This window comes from Lepisosteus oculatus, chromosome 1 (genome assembly GCF_040954835.1).
Source record: "Lepisosteus oculatus isolate fLepOcu1 chromosome 1, fLepOcu1.hap2, whole genome shotgun sequence".
Taxonomy (NCBI): Eukaryota; Metazoa; Chordata; class Actinopteri; order Semionotiformes; family Lepisosteidae; genus Lepisosteus; species Lepisosteus oculatus.
This window is the reverse complement of record NC_090696.1, coordinates 19454519-19470179: the sequence shown is the minus strand read 5'-3', so window position 1 is coordinate 19470179 and position 15661 is coordinate 19454519. Positions and strand designations below refer to the sequence as shown.

The 15661-nt window shown below is 51.9% G+C and overlaps 1 protein-coding gene across 3 annotated transcripts; it reads left to right on the top strand.

The window, feature by feature from the left end:
* Window positions 1–212: 212 nt before the first annotated feature.
* Window positions 213–14563, top strand: cbx5 (chromobox homolog 5 (HP1 alpha homolog, Drosophila)). Of its 3 annotated transcripts, none has more exons than XM_069186959.1 (6): window positions 213–344; window positions 2971–3072; window positions 7205–7421; window positions 8501–8744; window positions 9420–9520; window positions 11782–14563. In XM_069186959.1, exons 3-6 carry the CDS (start codon window positions 7282–7284, stop codon window positions 11921–11923), a joined length of 627 nt encoding a protein of 208 aa, XP_069043060.1. In that variant the 5' UTR covers window positions 213–344; window positions 2971–3072; window positions 7205–7281; the 3' UTR covers window positions 11924–14563. The 3 variants fall into 3 exon arrangements, with proteins under 3 accessions (XP_069043060.1, XP_069043062.1, XP_069043068.1); XM_069186961.1 differs by lacking the exon at window positions 213–344 and adding an exon at window positions 369–390; XM_069186967.1 differs by lacking the exon at window positions 213–344 and adding an exon at window positions 743–764.
* Window positions 14564–15661: the final 1098 nt, after the last annotated feature.

Sequence of the window (15661 nt, the reverse complement as noted above, 5' to 3'; positions counted from 1 at the left end):
CAGCTAAACCTGCTTGTTTGGATTCAGAGGACCAGGGAAAATGGTCCTGGTCGAGATTTTGCATGAGATCTTGTTTTTCATCATCATCATTATCATTATTATTGTTGTTTGAAGCATTTTTATCATCCTGACGAGCGGGGAAAAGCCGTCTTCTTATCGCAGAAGGACCCCTTCAAAGCTCCCTGCGTGCGCGTGCGCGCTCCAGCTATTGTGTGTTTTTTTTTTGGCGCGCGCGTCTACGCAGTCAGGAGGAGAGTCGGAGAGGCGCTCGAGCTGCAGCTGCGGCGGCGGATTGGGTCGTAACGTTTTCTCTCCTGGATTCAGACGGTCTCTTCACCGACTGGGTGAGCCAAATTCTCGTTCAGTTCGCACCAGCGAAGAGCTGGAGGGGTAGGCTACTCTGCGCTATGTTAACGAAAACGTGCGAAAGAGAGTTTTTATGGTGGGCGGGGGGGGTCGATTTGAACGTTTCTTCGTTCACGTCTCTTATGTGAAAGCGGCGGGATTGAAAGAAACAAGATGGGGGGGGAGGAGGAGGTAGGTGGGTGGGGTCGTGTTGGGCCGAGCGGAAGAGCGACATTGATTGACAGTCGCCTCGGCCACTCAGAGAGGCGGCTTCCCTGCGTTGGCGGGGTCGCTGCACCAAGCGTACAAATCACAGACGCGTCAGGTAGGAGGGACTTCCTGTGCCAGGGTGATTTGCGTTACGGCCATGTGTGTTTGTATTGCAAATTGGGGTTATAAACTGGGATTTACAGGAGAAGGTGGGTTTCACAACAGATAACGCATGGAGTCTACTTTTATAAAAAAAACAACTGTGTGCAGCGATTCAGTTTGCCTGGTGAATGGCGATTTTTGTAGATAAGCGGTGCTGCTCTCTGCCCCCACCCCCTGTCTTGTCTCTCTGTGTGAATTCATTCGGAGCTCCCGGAGCCCGGCATGCTTCTCCAGAGTAAAATCTGGGGAAAAAAAATAAATCTCGCCCCGTCTCTCTCAAGACGATAAGGCTGTGAATGGAGCGGAACCTTTAGTGAGAGTGTTGTGACGAGCATTGCACGCCTCCCAACCGGTGTTGTGACTTGAAATCGGGTTGCCTGGGTTTGGGACTGAACGTTATGCTGAGTTCTGCTTGCAAACTTGTGCTGGCGTTTTTTTTTACCAGGAAAATGACCCCCCACCCCCACCCCGTGCCAACAGACGCGTACGGTGTAAAAGCCTTTAAAAGGAATGCCCTTTCCTTGCTCACGGTGAAAGCTCAACGCTCTCCTTAAATCTCGGGCGCGCTCACAAGACGAGGGAATTAAACCTCCCCTTGGAACACAAAAAACAAACGGGTGCCGGTGTCTCTCGGTAAGATAAGAGACTGGTGTGTGTGAATCCAAGCCCTCCGGCAAACTTCTTTAAGGTCCCGAGTGGAGAGGAGCCGGAAACGCACAGCTCTGTGATTTTGTGTTTGTCACATGCGCAGGCCGGGTTGGCGGTGCGCATCTTGCAAATCGGTAACAGGGACCGATCACCCCCATTGAAAGAATCAAGCAGCGACAATTTTTTTAATGTAGGTCATCAAAGAGTGGCGCCGATCCCCGCATCTGGGGGGTATGATGGGCTTTAGCGACGGCAGCGGGCATCGCAGTTTAAACCGCGGAGCGCCCCTGACGCCGCTTCTGTGGGTGTGCGAAAGTGTTACTCATCGGACGCGGTCAGGTAGCTCCCAGATCGGGAGACTGTTCCCCCCGGGCTCGATCGGGAAGCCTTCCGCTTCCAGTTCAGGATTTCCAGCCGTCGCGGGCGAGTTCAGCTCCGGGTCTGGCGGACACGGGGTCTGCGAGGGAGTGGGGTCGCGACTGAAGTCAGCGCTGGCGAGAGCATTCGTGGCACTTTCTGAAAAAAGGATAAAGACCTTGTAGGGGAGCGTAGAGCCCGATAATCTCACGGGGGAGATTGATGAATCTCCCCCACCCCCACCCATTGATGGATCCGGAGGAACCGGTTTTGGATTGATTGCTGACGAGTCTGATGAAAGTATCCCCACCCCGTGCAATATTACCAGCGTTGTTTTTCTGAATGTTGGTCAAAATGTGTATCACGCTGCACGTCCACGTGCTACAACCCCCCCACCGGGGGATCCACACGCATCGTGGAGAGCCAGGCTCTCGCACCGCACGGCCGAGGTGCGTCTTCGGCTCCTGCATCTCGTGCACTTTTTTTTTTGTAAACACTTCAAACACGTACAGGACAACAACAACAAAAACATGTCTATCCAGGTGAGAAAAGGGGGAGCTGGATTAACTGGAGAGATGCGCAAGTGAGTGTTAAAAGCGATAGGCTGATTCATGCATATTCATGCTTGCCGATCTGGGAAGAGCGCTTTAACTCTTTGGCGTCTTGTTTCCCCACTGATAGGCAAGCTAGTCAAAGTAATCAGCTGGATCAAAGGAAGCAGCTGTAAGAATCGCCATCAGCAGAGAACAGGGGTGGGGGGATCCTTTCAGTGTAACACAGGGGCTTCCTTTCCTGTCATTGTTCTGTGGGCAAGACGCCACCTTCAGATGGCAGAACCTGCCGCGCGTGGTTACCCCTTTCAGAAGCCCTTCGGGGCAGCGGTGTGGAGCGGCCGGCCGGGGCTCTGGACTCCTGACCTGTGGCCACGGGTTCGAGGCCGCGAGCGCGAGACTCTGCAGTCATCCCCCCCCCCCCCCCGATCCCTCCAGTGAAACGGCCGGCCGTGCAGAATAGGGCGAATTGGACTCTGCTTGGTGGAAGAGCCTCCGCGGAATGAATCCTAGCCTTGTCCCGAAGTTCGCAGCTCTCCCAGATGAAGTCCGCGTGGCGTGCTTTTTAAGGAGTATTCTCCTCCTTGCGCGAAAGCAGTCGAAGGCGTTTTCCTCCCTGATTGTCCCAGACCTTCTTGCATTCGTCTCTGTAGCAGCCCCAGGCTCTGAATTGTCTTTTCTCACCTTTTTCTTCCAGGCAGCAGCTGGACTTGAGCTCTTCCTGTGGGGGCACTGACACCCCTGGAACTGTTCTCCGTTGTTGGCACAGACCACAGTCTTCAGGCCTGGAGGATTTGCAGTAAGTGCGCAAGGCTTAGGCCAGCTCTTTAACCACCTGTTCAACAAGCATGGAGGGAAACTCACCCGCTGTAGAAATGTGTATTCTCCCATGCTCCAGCCTGTGATTTGCATTTCTGATTGGACAGGATCGGCCATCAGCTCCCTCATTGTGGCCGCAGCTGAGAGAGACTACTTTTTAAACATGAAACTGCACATGTACCATACATTCATATATATATATACATACAGGATTTTTAAAAGGGAACACGTTTTCAGGGAAATGTAGTGCTTCGCTGCATTATTGTCCAAGGGTGGTAACAGCCGTTTTGCCATTGTGTGTTTTTATGATGGGGAATTGTACTGTAAATGTACTGCAAGGGGTGAATCAGGAGCAGGCTGGCATTGCAGCCTCGCAGCACTGGGGCTCGGGGGTCCATTTCCTGACCTGGGCTGCTGTCTGTGTGGAGCTTGCATGTTTTCTCCTGGTTCACATGGGCTTCCTCTGGGTTGCTCCGGTTTTATCAGAAAAATCTGATAAATCCTGCCCACTCTTTGCTCGCCATCTTCTGGATTACTGATTTGCTCTTAAAGAGCCAGCTCTTAACAGTGTGAGTAGCATTATTACATGTCTGTATACCTCCCTTTAAAATGCAATTCGCATGTCTTGTCTCTGCTGAATCCCAGTGGAGCAAAGCCTGTTCCTTGTCCTCCTTGTCCTTTGATTTGAACTAAGCTTAACATTGAGAGTAGTGGGGCGGCCCGGCAGCGCAGTGGTTCGCCTTACAGCTTCGCAGCGCTGCAGAACCAGGTTCAGTTCCTGGGGTGGCGTCTGTGTGGAGCCTGTCTGCTCTCCCCGTGTTCGTATGGGTTTCCTGCAGGTGCTCCGGGGTCCTCAGATTGTCCAGCGACATGCCTGTTGTTTGTCTCCGGGGGAAAACTGGTCTTGGTGTGGGTGTGTGTGCCTGTCTGCCCACCTTCGTGCATTCTCTGGTGAAGCCCCGACTGGGAAACATGAGAAGCAGGACGTAATTAGTCTGTCACGCTTTCTCGTTCAACAATGAGTGCAAGTGATTGAGAGCGTACGAGAAGCTACAAACGAGAGAAGGCCATTTGAGCCACCTGTCCTGTTGGGTGGTTAGCAGCTAATTGACCCCAGGATCTTGTCAAGCTCTTTTTTGAGAGACACCATGGTGTCAGCTTCAACGACACGGCTGGGCAGCTTAATCCACACTCCCACCTCCCTCTGTGTAAAGAACGCACCTCCTGCTCACAGTTTTAACTGCACTCGGATCCATGGGGTGTCAACCGCCAAGCAGGCGAGATGGGCCGGATAGCCTCCTCTCATTTGTAACTGTTCTCATGTTCTTATTTGAAAATGTTGATGCTTTGCAGAAAGGAGCTAGCAGGCACGTATGGGGGTTGGGGGTTGTGTGTGTTGGCGAGGAGAAGTGCAGTTGTTTCAAAGCCCTTCTTGGAAGAATTGAGGTCTTGCAGTGGTTTATGTGGCCGTGCAGAACAACCAGACTTCCAAGCCCACCCACCCCACACACTTCTGCACTTGTGTCCAGAGCGTTTCCCCAGTGCTGTCTAGCATGTTGCGGTCTGTCTGTCGCTGGCAATGGAAGGCTGTGTATCTAATGTAAACGGTGTGCTGTCAAAATCTGACCTGACCTCCTTTCTGCGTGCCTTGGCGAGGTGCCTGGTTCATTGCCGGGGTTCATGTACAGGTAGTGAGGGGGTAGGGTGTTACTGAGCCCTAAAAGCACAGTGCAGCTGACCAGCGTAAGAGACAATGAGGGGAAACCCCAATAAAGTGCAGGCTCAGTGACCACAGCCTGGCCATAGAAACTGGACACGGACAGACCTGTCTGTACAGAGAGGATAGGCTCAGTGACCACAGCCTGGCCATAGAAACTGGACACGGACAGACCTGTCTGTACAGAGAGGACAGGCTCAGTGACCACAGCCTGGACATAGAAACTGGACACGGACAGACCTGTCTGTACAGAGAGGACAGGCTCAGTGACCACAGCCTGGCCATAGAAGGAAACGAAGAGCTGCAGTCTGGTAAACAATCTCCTGTCACAGCCTGAGGAAAAGGGACAGACCTTCTCAAATATTAGTTAGTGTTCCAAATATTTGTAAATATTTCATTAATCGCTCTTCCTTGGCAACACTGCAGTTTATCAGTCATGCCAATAAAGCTCTTTGTGAGATCAGAGAGCAGTGTTCAGGGCACCGTTTATGAGCCCTCTCAGTGCTGGCCAGGCTCCCCCCTCAGATTCCACCCTGAAGCTTCAAGCCCAGGATCGGGGAGTCCTGAACCCCACCTTCAAGCAGAGAGTTAACGCTCATTTCCAACCTCTTACTCCTCGGGAGCCAAAGAAGATTTTTTAAAAGCAATCAGGCATTGGTAGAGGTTCATTCTGCACCAAATGTTAAAAAAACAAAACAACTTTTATATAGGAATAAAAAGTAAAAGAAATAAGAATAGGAGCTGTATCGATAAAAAAAGGGACTGTCTTTCATATAAAATATAAAACCGAGATCCTGACTCTCCAGGGCCATTAAAACTCCCAGGGTGTTGCTCAGAAAGAGTAGGGGTGTAACCACGGTGTCCTGGCCACATTTCCCCCCGGCCTGTACCAGTCATGGCCTCTGAATAACCCCCATCTCTGACCTGGCTTCATCACGCTGTTCTCCCCAATGATGGTGTGTGTGGGTGTACAGGCACGTTATCTAGGTGAGAGGAATGGAGTCCACATTACCCGTAAAGCGAAAGTGTGGTGTGTCCAGAAAAGCGCTGTGTAAGTGTAAGGATTATGATGATGATGATGATGAATAGGCTCCCTCCTGGAACCTCCTCAGTGCGGATCCTGGATTTGGCTTCTTTTTCCTCATTCCCTGTGTCGCTCCCCTGTACTGCCATGGCTCCCGACGGTGTGGTGTGGTGTGGGGGTTCAGCAAGCTTGGGGAAAACTGGAAGGCGGGGGGGGGGCTCGGCCCGCATGGCTGGGACAGGCTAGTCTGGGCTCAGCTGTGGCGCGGCGCCGGCAGTGGGCACACCTGTGCGCCTGGCAAGGGGCCATGGTGTCTGCCGCGGCCCCTCCCAGCTCTGCCTGTCTGGCGCCCCGTCCCCACAGCTGCTACCTGGGGGCGTTTGGGGAATTAAAAAAAAAAACGTGTTGAGTGTCTTCAGGTTTTATTCCCCACCTCGCCCCACCCCTCCTGCTGAAGGCTGCTTTTCAGTTCTGCTATGGACAGGCCTCTCTTTGCCATATGATTTCAACCAAAACGAGTGTTCTGGAAGGTTACAGGTGGAAAGGTGTTCTGGGCAATAAATGGAGACTTGCTGTTATCATAGCAACCCTGCTAACCATCTGCTAACTGCTTCACCCGGTTCGGGGTCGTGGGAGAGTCGTTGTGTTGCATCCCAGCAAGCAACAGGCAAAAGGCAGGGTACACCCTGGACGGGACGGGATCAGTCCCTCACAGGGCGCGCACACACACACACACGCACATGCACACACACACACGGGACCAATTTTACCAGTTACCCCAGGAGAATTGAGCCCAGGGTCCTAGTGCTGTGACCACTGTGCTGCCCTGCGTATTATTTGACTGGAGCTACTGTAATCTGACACTAGTGAATTTAGAGCCACAGTTCGAGCTCATTTCACTCCATATGATGGGGGGGGAGCGAGAGTGTATTGACTTAACCCGAGTCGTTTTCAGAGGAGTCGGTGCTGCAGGAGCAGTCCTGCTGAGGGTGGGGGATTGTATGAGGATCTGAGAGCTGGATGTCAAGACCCTTATTAATTATTAGGGATGAAATCCTCCTCAGGGCCTATCACCATTTAACACCATGTCGCCTGTGCCCACGAGCACCATTCGGTATGTTTGCACAGGAGTTTTACTTCCTTAGCCAGGATGAAAATGTGGTGAGTGTGTAACTCCCCCGGGGGTGAAGCCCTGGAACTTCAGAGGAAAGAGGAAGATTCGGTAGGAAAAGTCAGTTCTGCGTGGCCCTCAAGGGGTTAAAGGTCCAAATGGGACAGGTTGTCACGCGCTGGGCTGAAGCCCGTCAGCGGCTCGGTCGACAGCTTGGCCACGCTGGATCTCTGAGTGTAGTTGTTCCTCTTGCTCACCAGAGGGCGCCGCTTCCCCGCGCTGCTGCTGCTGCTGCTGCTGCTGCTGCTGCTCGACCGCCTGTCTAGCATAGTCTGCCATGGGTAAGAAGAATCAGCGGCGTCTAGACGAGGAGGAGGAGTCGTCCGAGGAGGAAGAGTATGTGGTGGAGAAGGTGCTGGACCGTCGGGTCGTGAAGGGGCGTGTGGAGTACTTCCTCAAGTGGAAGGGCTTCTCAGAGTAAGACGGTCTCTCTTTCACCCCCCTCTTCCGCCTGTTTCGCCCTCCCCCCTCCCGGCTCGCTGGCGCTCTCCTTTCTCCTGGGTTTTATTTTTGGCATCCCGGTTCTTCCTGTGTGCCTCCTCTCCCCCCTCCTTTATGGCTCCTGATGAGAAATGTGCTTTGCAGGCAGGTAAAAGGCAGAACCCAGTACACGGGACATTTACCACAACGTGAACGCATTAACAGGTAGAAACGTACCTTTCTAAAGGGGAAAAAAAAAGCATAAATTGATTAAAATCTAGAGTAGACCAGATCACTTTATTGGCCATAAGCAATTTCATGTATTAGGAATTTGTCTTTTCGCATACCCCAACTTGCCCTCCATGAGACACACAGACAGGGAGAGAAGCCTGGGGTCAGAGCGCAGGGTCAGCCATTTATACGGGACCCCTGGAGCAGCTGGGGTTAAGGGCCTTGCTCAGGGGCCCAACAGCATAGGATTCCTCTGCCAGCTGCAGGATTTGAACCGGCAACCTTCCAGCCACAGGCGCAGATCCTTCACCACAGAGACACCGCCCCGCCCCAGGTTGTCCAGAGCCGGCAGATTAATAGCCGTGGGGATGAAGGATATCTCAGATTTCTGTGCACCAGAACTAGGTGGTGTAAATCAAGGCCCTGGGGGAAGGAGCTCAGACTTGCCGTCCCAGGGCTGGTCGTGACGGTCAGTGATTATACTGGCCCTCTGCGCTGTTTGGTTGACACTAGACGTCTGCCAGCTGTAGCCGTTGTGCACCGATAATTTGCTGTCCTGCCCAGTCTGGTTTAATTGCGTGGATTAAGGTTACCCACAAGGGTTAGCGCAGTGGGTGTCGGGACAGATTAAATACATTTTCCTGGCTGCTCCCGAAACCCGGAAGATCTGCTGCCGCAAGAAACGCGGGGCTGCCTGAGCCTCTCGGGGACTCCGGGATCCGTCGGGAATGTGAGCCGGGAGAACTGGGGGAGCTCTGGTTGAGTCCGAGCAACGCCCTCCCCCCGAACATCAGGGCGCCATCGGAATTGTCCCCCGTGTCTCCTTGTCTCCTCCCGCGCCGCAGCAAACACAACACGTGGGAGCCGGAGAAGAACCTGGACTGCCCGGAGCTCATTGCCGAGTTCATGAAGACGTACAAGAAGGGCAGTGGGGCGGGCGCCGGCGGGGGCACGCCCAGCGGCGGGGGGGGCGGCAGCCGGGGCAGCACGGGCGCGGCGGGGGGGCGCTCGCGGGACGGCGCCGGCGCCAAGAGGAAAAACTCCACCGAGGAGGACGAGGAGGACGGCAAAGCCAAGAAGAAGAAGGAGGTAAGGAGCGAGACGGCCTGGTTTTTAATGGCGTTTTTAACGTCTCTGTGTTCGTCTTTGACGTTGGGAATAAAATAGCTACTGGTGACGCCCAGGTGGCTCAGCTGGTAAAGGTACTTGCCTGAGCTCTGGTTGCGGGTTTGAGCCTGGGTCTTGTCACTAGTTGAGAGGCAGTGGATGCAGGCGGATGTGCCTCTTCAATCCACGCTCGTGCTCTTGTATGAGGTGGCGCTTTTTGTGAGCGACACTCCTCTCCTCCAATCAGCTTTAACCCTCCGGTATGGGGCGGAGCTTCCTGTGAGGGACAGAACTCTCCTCCAATCAGCACTTACTCTCCAGTATAGGCCAGTGATGTGTCAGAATGTGAGTGGCTTGGGAGGTGGGCAGGGCCGAGGAGTCTGCTAGCACTTCCTGACTTGTTTGCAGTCAAGACACAAAAACCCACAATTGGCCATACCAGATTGGGGTTGTATAACAAAAAGTTTGTTAATTTGTAGGAAGACCTAGTAAGGCTATCCTTGTTGTGGGACTTTTTTTTTCTTGATATTTAAAGCTAATTGCGGCCCCTCTTGTAGCGAAGGTTATTTCTTATTTGAGAAGAGTTTAAGGCAGGTCTCATCGTGCTGCAGAGCTCTTCCGTGTTTGAAGGCAGGCAGTTTCCTTCTTGTTGTTTAGGATGATATCCTGATAGCCCGGGGCTTCGAGAGAGGCCTGGAGCCGGAGAAGATCATCGGCGCTACGGATTCCTGTGGGGACCTCATGTTCCTCATGAAGTGGTGAGTGTGTTTCTGCTGCTGCGGCGCTCCGGAGAAGGGGAGCCCCACGGGGAGCCTGGAGGGGTGTGTGGGCACGCGTGTAGGTTTGATGATATCTGAGACCATGTCAGCAAAAAGCGGCCATACCAAGAGCTAGCTGAGTGCTAATGTCCTTACCTAAAATGGATTTGCTTTGTTGATCCCCTCACAAGACCAGCTGTTATTTTATAATCCGGATGAGATCCACCAATTTTGGTTCCTCCTTGATCTTACAAATGTTTCGGCCAAGTAGAGAAGGGTGAATCAAACGGTAGGGTTCTCGCAAGGAAGGAGATACAGATGTCCGCGCTGGAGCCTGGGCTGTGATCAGTTTGCTCTGGGTCTCGATTACAAGCTTGAGGTGGGTTACAAATCAGAGGAGACCATTTGGTAGTTAGTAGCTAGTTGATCCCAGGACCAGGCTTCTTTCAAAAACGTGTGGCTATCAGCTCCAGCAGAATGGCTTTGTTGCTTGTTCCAGACTCCCACCACCCTTTGTGTAAGAAGTTCCTCTTGTTCTCAGTTTCAAATGCTCCTTTGTGTTGTTTCCGCTTGTCCTCAGGCTGGTGTCTCATTATTGATCTCAAAGACATCTGTGGGGTTGACTGTCAGTCCCCCTTGAGGATTTGGAATATTTACATCAGGTCCTCTTTGTAGTCTTCTCTGTTCAAGACTAAAAAGGTTATAAATGAGGCCTTAATCGTGCGTTCTTCATTTTTAATGTAAACTCGCTTGACTTCTGGATTCTTTAAAAAATTCCGGAGCTTTTTTTAAAGTATCTTAATATTCTTTGCCTTTTATAGTGCGTCTCCATTGTGCAGAAGATGTAAACCAAGTACCGGCATAAACACCTGCGGTCTTTTCCATAAGTAGCCTGTTCTGGCTCGCAGTTTTCCCATTTTGTATGTATAGTTTAGTTTTACTTGCCGCCTCAAACACCCAGCTGTCTCTGTCCGACGGACATCATCTCTGAGGCGTTTGTCCGGGCTCCAACCTGCTATCCGAGCCTCCGAGTTTTAATTTCCTGCTTCCACGGCGTTAGCTCACATTCCCGTCTTGCGTTCCTCCGGACGGCCTTCTGGCCGAGCGGGCCGTCGCTCCTGTGTGTGTGTGGAAGTGAGAATTGACCGTCGACAGGGCTCCTGTACGCGTTGGGTGAAGCCAGCTGTGGTAGAAGCAGCGGGGAGGCGCTGGGGGCAGGGTGGTAAAGAATTAAGATGGGCTGGTGACCCACGATAGGAAAACGAAGAAAGAAAAGCATCCGAAAAAAAACAGCCTGGTCTGAGGAAAGCCCAAACCAAACGCTGGATACAGAGAAGGTGTGGGGGGAATTCTGTATCCTCGGACCTTGTGGCGTCGAAACCAAATGCTACAGAAATATTTGCTTTGCGATCTGAAACCTTCCGGTGTTTTTACTTCGGCCTCCGTCCCATCTTCTCCGCACGGAAGCCTGGATTTCCCCCAGCTACAGCGCCTTGTCGTGTAGCAACCGCGAGCACAGCACTCAGGATAATAAATCTTGCAAACTCTTTGCTAGCCGTCCTCTGGAATACTGATTGCTCTTAAAGAGGCAGCTCTTTAATTAAATACACAACGGCGTGAGCAGAGGTATTTCACGTCTGTATACCTCCCTTTAAAATGCAAGTCTCGTGTTTGTCTCCACTGAATCCCAGTGTAGCAAAACCAGTTCCTTGTCCTCTGCGTGAAGGATGGATTTAAATTATGCTTCATATGGAGTAGTCGAGGCGTCCCGGTGGCACTTTGGTTAACATTACAGCCTCACAGCGCTGGAGCCCTGGGTTCAATTCCTGGGGTGCCGTCTGTGTGGAGTTTGTATGCTCTCCCTGTGTTCGCAAGGGTTTCCTCCAGGTGCTTCAATTTCCTCCCAAAGTCCAAATACAGGCTGGTAGGTTAATTGGCTTCTGGGAAAACTGGCCCTGGTGTGAGCGTGTGTGTCTGTGTGCTCTGTGATGGACTGGCGTCCTGTCCAGGGTGTACCCTGCCTTCTGCCTGTTGCTCGCTGGGCTAGGCTCCAGCTCCCCTGAGATCCTATAAAGGGGTTAGAAGGTGGATGGATGGTTCGCTGACACGAAAGAGCCCCATAGCTTGTAACACCTGAGACGCCTCTGTGGCACTGAGAGCTGGTGATTTCCACCTCCGTCCGGCGTGTGAGTGTTGTGGCCGTGTGGCGTGTGGGCCTGGCAGCGCAGGGGCTGACAGCGCTGTGCGTCTCGGTTTTGCAGGAAAGACTCGGACGAGGCCGACCTGGTCCTGGCGAAGGAGGCCAACGTGAAGTGCCCGCAGATCGTCATCGCCTTCTACGAGGAGCGGCTCACCTGGCACGAGGACGGGGACAAGAAGGAGAAAAGCACGGTGAACGTCTGAGCCGGGCCTGGGGGGGGAGTGGAACGAGAAGCGGCGTGGGAGGGGTTAGGGGAGGGGGCTGCCGAGCCGGAGACAGACTCTCGCTCCCCTGACCCCTGACCCCCCTCCCCTCTCCGTGGTTGAATGGACAGGTTACAGACAAACAAAACACAACAAAGAGACACTGCCCGCTCATCACGAAACCCAAGACGACGACGATGACAGTGACCCGGGCTGTTTTTATAAAACTGTACAACGGGAGTGACTGGGGTGGGGTTGTGGGGAGGGTAGACTGACAGCTAGAAGTGTCCCAGGATGCATCATGCTTCTCAATGTATTTTTTTCAGTATTTTTTCAGATTCATTCCTTTTATAGTTTTCTTTTGGTCACAAATGTTACAGCCTGTCGGTATGGGGGCCTGACGCAACTGTGCTCTTTGTAGATTTATATATATATATTATTTTTTTTGTGTATTGATAGGCGTGTAGGAGCAGTAGCGTAGGGTTTTTAGTTGCAAGGAGCCTGTAGGTCAGCAGGTTTCGGCAGAGTGCCCTGTGGACTTGCTGGGCCTGTCCTGCCCCAGCTTCAGTACAAAGGCAGGAGAAAGGCTGGGCAGACGAAGAATAAGAATTCAAGAGATTTGTGCACACTGCTGTCTAGACAAGAGGTGTCAGACAATGATATTTGAGCCTGTCTACGCACAGTCTCCCCTTAGCTGCCAGTGGGTAAATGTTCTCCTGCACCACTCTTTCTTTTAAGGAGGTATCATGGTTTGTTGGCCTACTGCATCTTTCCCGCGGGCTAATCTGCCACAGTTTCAGCAGGGCACACAGTCGAGCGGGACTGTAACCCTGGGAAGGAGTGTGGTGGTGTTGGCGGTCTGGTTCATAGCCACAGGACCTTGGGTTGCTGCATTTGCAAGTAAGAAATAAACCAGTTTCTGATAGGTTTAGTCCAGCTGCCTCTTCACTCTTATTCTGGGCTGGGGTGCCATCTGTGTGGAGTTTGCATGTTCTCCCCAGGTTCTCCAGCTTCCTCCCACCTCCCAAGGACAGGCAGACGAGCCTCACTTGGCTACTCTAAATTGTCCCTTTCTTCGAGGTCTGGAGCAACAGGCTGGCGCCTCAGCCCACATTGCCTTGACCTTATGCTGTCTGCAATTCTCAAAATCGAGCTCAAGAACAAAGCCATACTTTTCTTTGCATCAGGAAATCCCCATTGGAACTGAAGTCATGGGCTAAAGCGAGGATTCCCCTATTCTGGTGTTCGGCGACCTCTGTTTTTTTCCTTCCGAGTGACTTTAGCTCACTAGATCTCGCGTGTGTTCAGGAAGATCTTTTCCTGATGTTGTTTGCAGCTCTTGCTAAAATGGTGGCTTTGGAGGGACTTGGCTGGAGAAGCTGAGTGGTTAGCTGTGGTGGTGGGGTGTGGAGGTGATCTCCTGCTGTTGCCCAAGGGGTTCAGCGGCCCAGGATTGGGGGAACCCTGACGTACAGCCATGCCTCGGAGGGTTGCAGTCCTGCGGGATTTGTAGGTCTCGTTACACCAGCAGCAGTTGGGTTATTAGGATGCCTCGCACACGCACACATACACCAGGGCCAGTTTACGTAGAAGCGACTTCACCAGCCAGCAGGTCTTCGGATTGTGGGAGGAAACCAGGGGAGAAACCTAAAGGCACCAGTATGAACCTGGGGAGAACATGCAAACTCCACACAGACAGCACACCGGGTCCAGAATTGAACCAAGGGCCTGCTCTGGGTTTTCAATGCTAACCGCTGCACCACTGTGCCACCCTCTTAGTGAAACTGTTCATCCATCCATCCATCCATCCGGTTTCTCCATTGATCGCTTAGCTTGAATGGTAAAACTCCACGCAGTAGGTCCGTTCAAGCGTCGGGCCTGAGTTGTGCACGTCGAATCAATTTTGAACCCCTGCCTCCCAGCACTCCGATCACGCCCGTTCACATCGCTGCTGCCCTCAGCTCGGGGCCGCCCTGGAAGGAGACGCTCGAGTCGCACGCGGAGCTGACCTCATGCTTCAGGCCGAGCGGCTTCCGTGCGGAAATTGGGGGGTGTAAAATTCCTGTGGGAGCCTGCGCACTCTGGCTGGGGTCCTGGACACGGCCAGTCGCTCCTCCGGATGTCACGTTTTGAGCTGGGAAGGCCGACCTCACGTTGCTAGCGGGGAACTTCAAGACTCATTTTCTTGTGGACTGGAGCAGTTTGGGAACGATGGAGGTGCATTTCTGACGTGTTTTAATAATGCAAAGGGTATTCCTCAGCCTTTTGCGTTGTGGGATACCCTCCCCAAGACAAAACAAAAACAGGGTTTTAGAATCTTTGGTGTTGACTATAGTGAAACGTGTTCCTAGCAGTCTGTGGCTTAAAAGTATTAACATCACTTGTTTTTTTTTAATGTTGTAAACATCCCTTCCTCCCCTCCCCCTCCCTGACCTCCAGCACATACATAAATTACTCCCATTTTTTAAACATTTAATTTTTTTAAAGAATTCTTAAATCTCAACGTATTAAAATGTGCAGCGTTTGTGTACGTTACCATGTCATTGGAAGTGTTAATGTAAAAGACTGCTCTGCACTTTTTGATTTTTGTATGGTCTTGTATCAAAATCTAGTAAACTTAGTTTTCAACATTCTAAAAAACGATTTTTATTGTTTTCTCAATAACTTTCCTGGCTTTGAACTCTGTGTTTGTGTGTGTGTGTGGGGGGGTCTTAATTCATTTGTGAGGCTGACACTTTATGCATTAACCCCATCCAAGATCCTGTGAAAATGAGAAGTAAAAATCTGTAACAGTCTTGCAACTCCTGAGCCATTAGTCTCACTGATTGGGCTCAGTTTGAATGAAAACGAGAGGAGATGGGTGTTCACCAGCATGAGGTTTGAGGATCTCTGTCCCTGAACAAGAACAAAGCACAGGAGATTAATAGGCAATGCTGAGAGAGAGTTACAGGTGCAGAAAAGGTAACTAGACCTTAAAAAATGTAATTTAACACAGATCCAATCTGAGTGAATCAGATCATAAGGGATGTAGAGGTTGGACTTGTAGACTTGGTAGTGAAAAATTGACATTTTGCCCATTGGAACGTACTGTATTAAGAAATGTGTTTCAGATTGAGAATAGGAAACTGCTTTACACAGGTAAAGGTGCTTTGGGACCAAATGCTGGGAGAAGCAAAATCATCCTTTTGCTCATTTGAATGTTCAGTAACTTAGCATGTTGAGCCTCAGCAGCTGAAAGACAAGACTTGGCCATGAAGAATTATCATTTCAAAAGAATATTGTCGGCACAGCCAGAACTTTCAGCTATGGTGAGACCTGGCGAAGGTCTGGTCAGCGAGGACCTGACTGGTGCCGGTGTGGTCAGTGTGGAGGTGACCAGGTCTAGGTGTGGTCAGTGAGGAGGTGAGAGAGAGTCTTTAATAGGGGGGCAGGTTGTTTTACAGCAGCAGGGTCGGTGTACAGACAGACGTGGAACAAACCGACAGCAACAACAATGCCTGGAACAAGGAACGACGGCAACAACAGTGACCTGGTGTGGTCAGTGTGGGGGTGACCGGAGTAGGTGCGGTCAGTAAGGATGTGTCCTGGCACAGGTGTGCCCAGTGTGGAGGTGACTGGAGTAGGTGTGTCCAGTGTGGAGGTGACTGGAGTAGGTGTGTCCAGTGTGGAGGTGACCTAGCACAGGTGTGGTCAGTGTGGAGGTGACTGGAGTAGGTGTGGTCAGTAAGGATGTGTCCT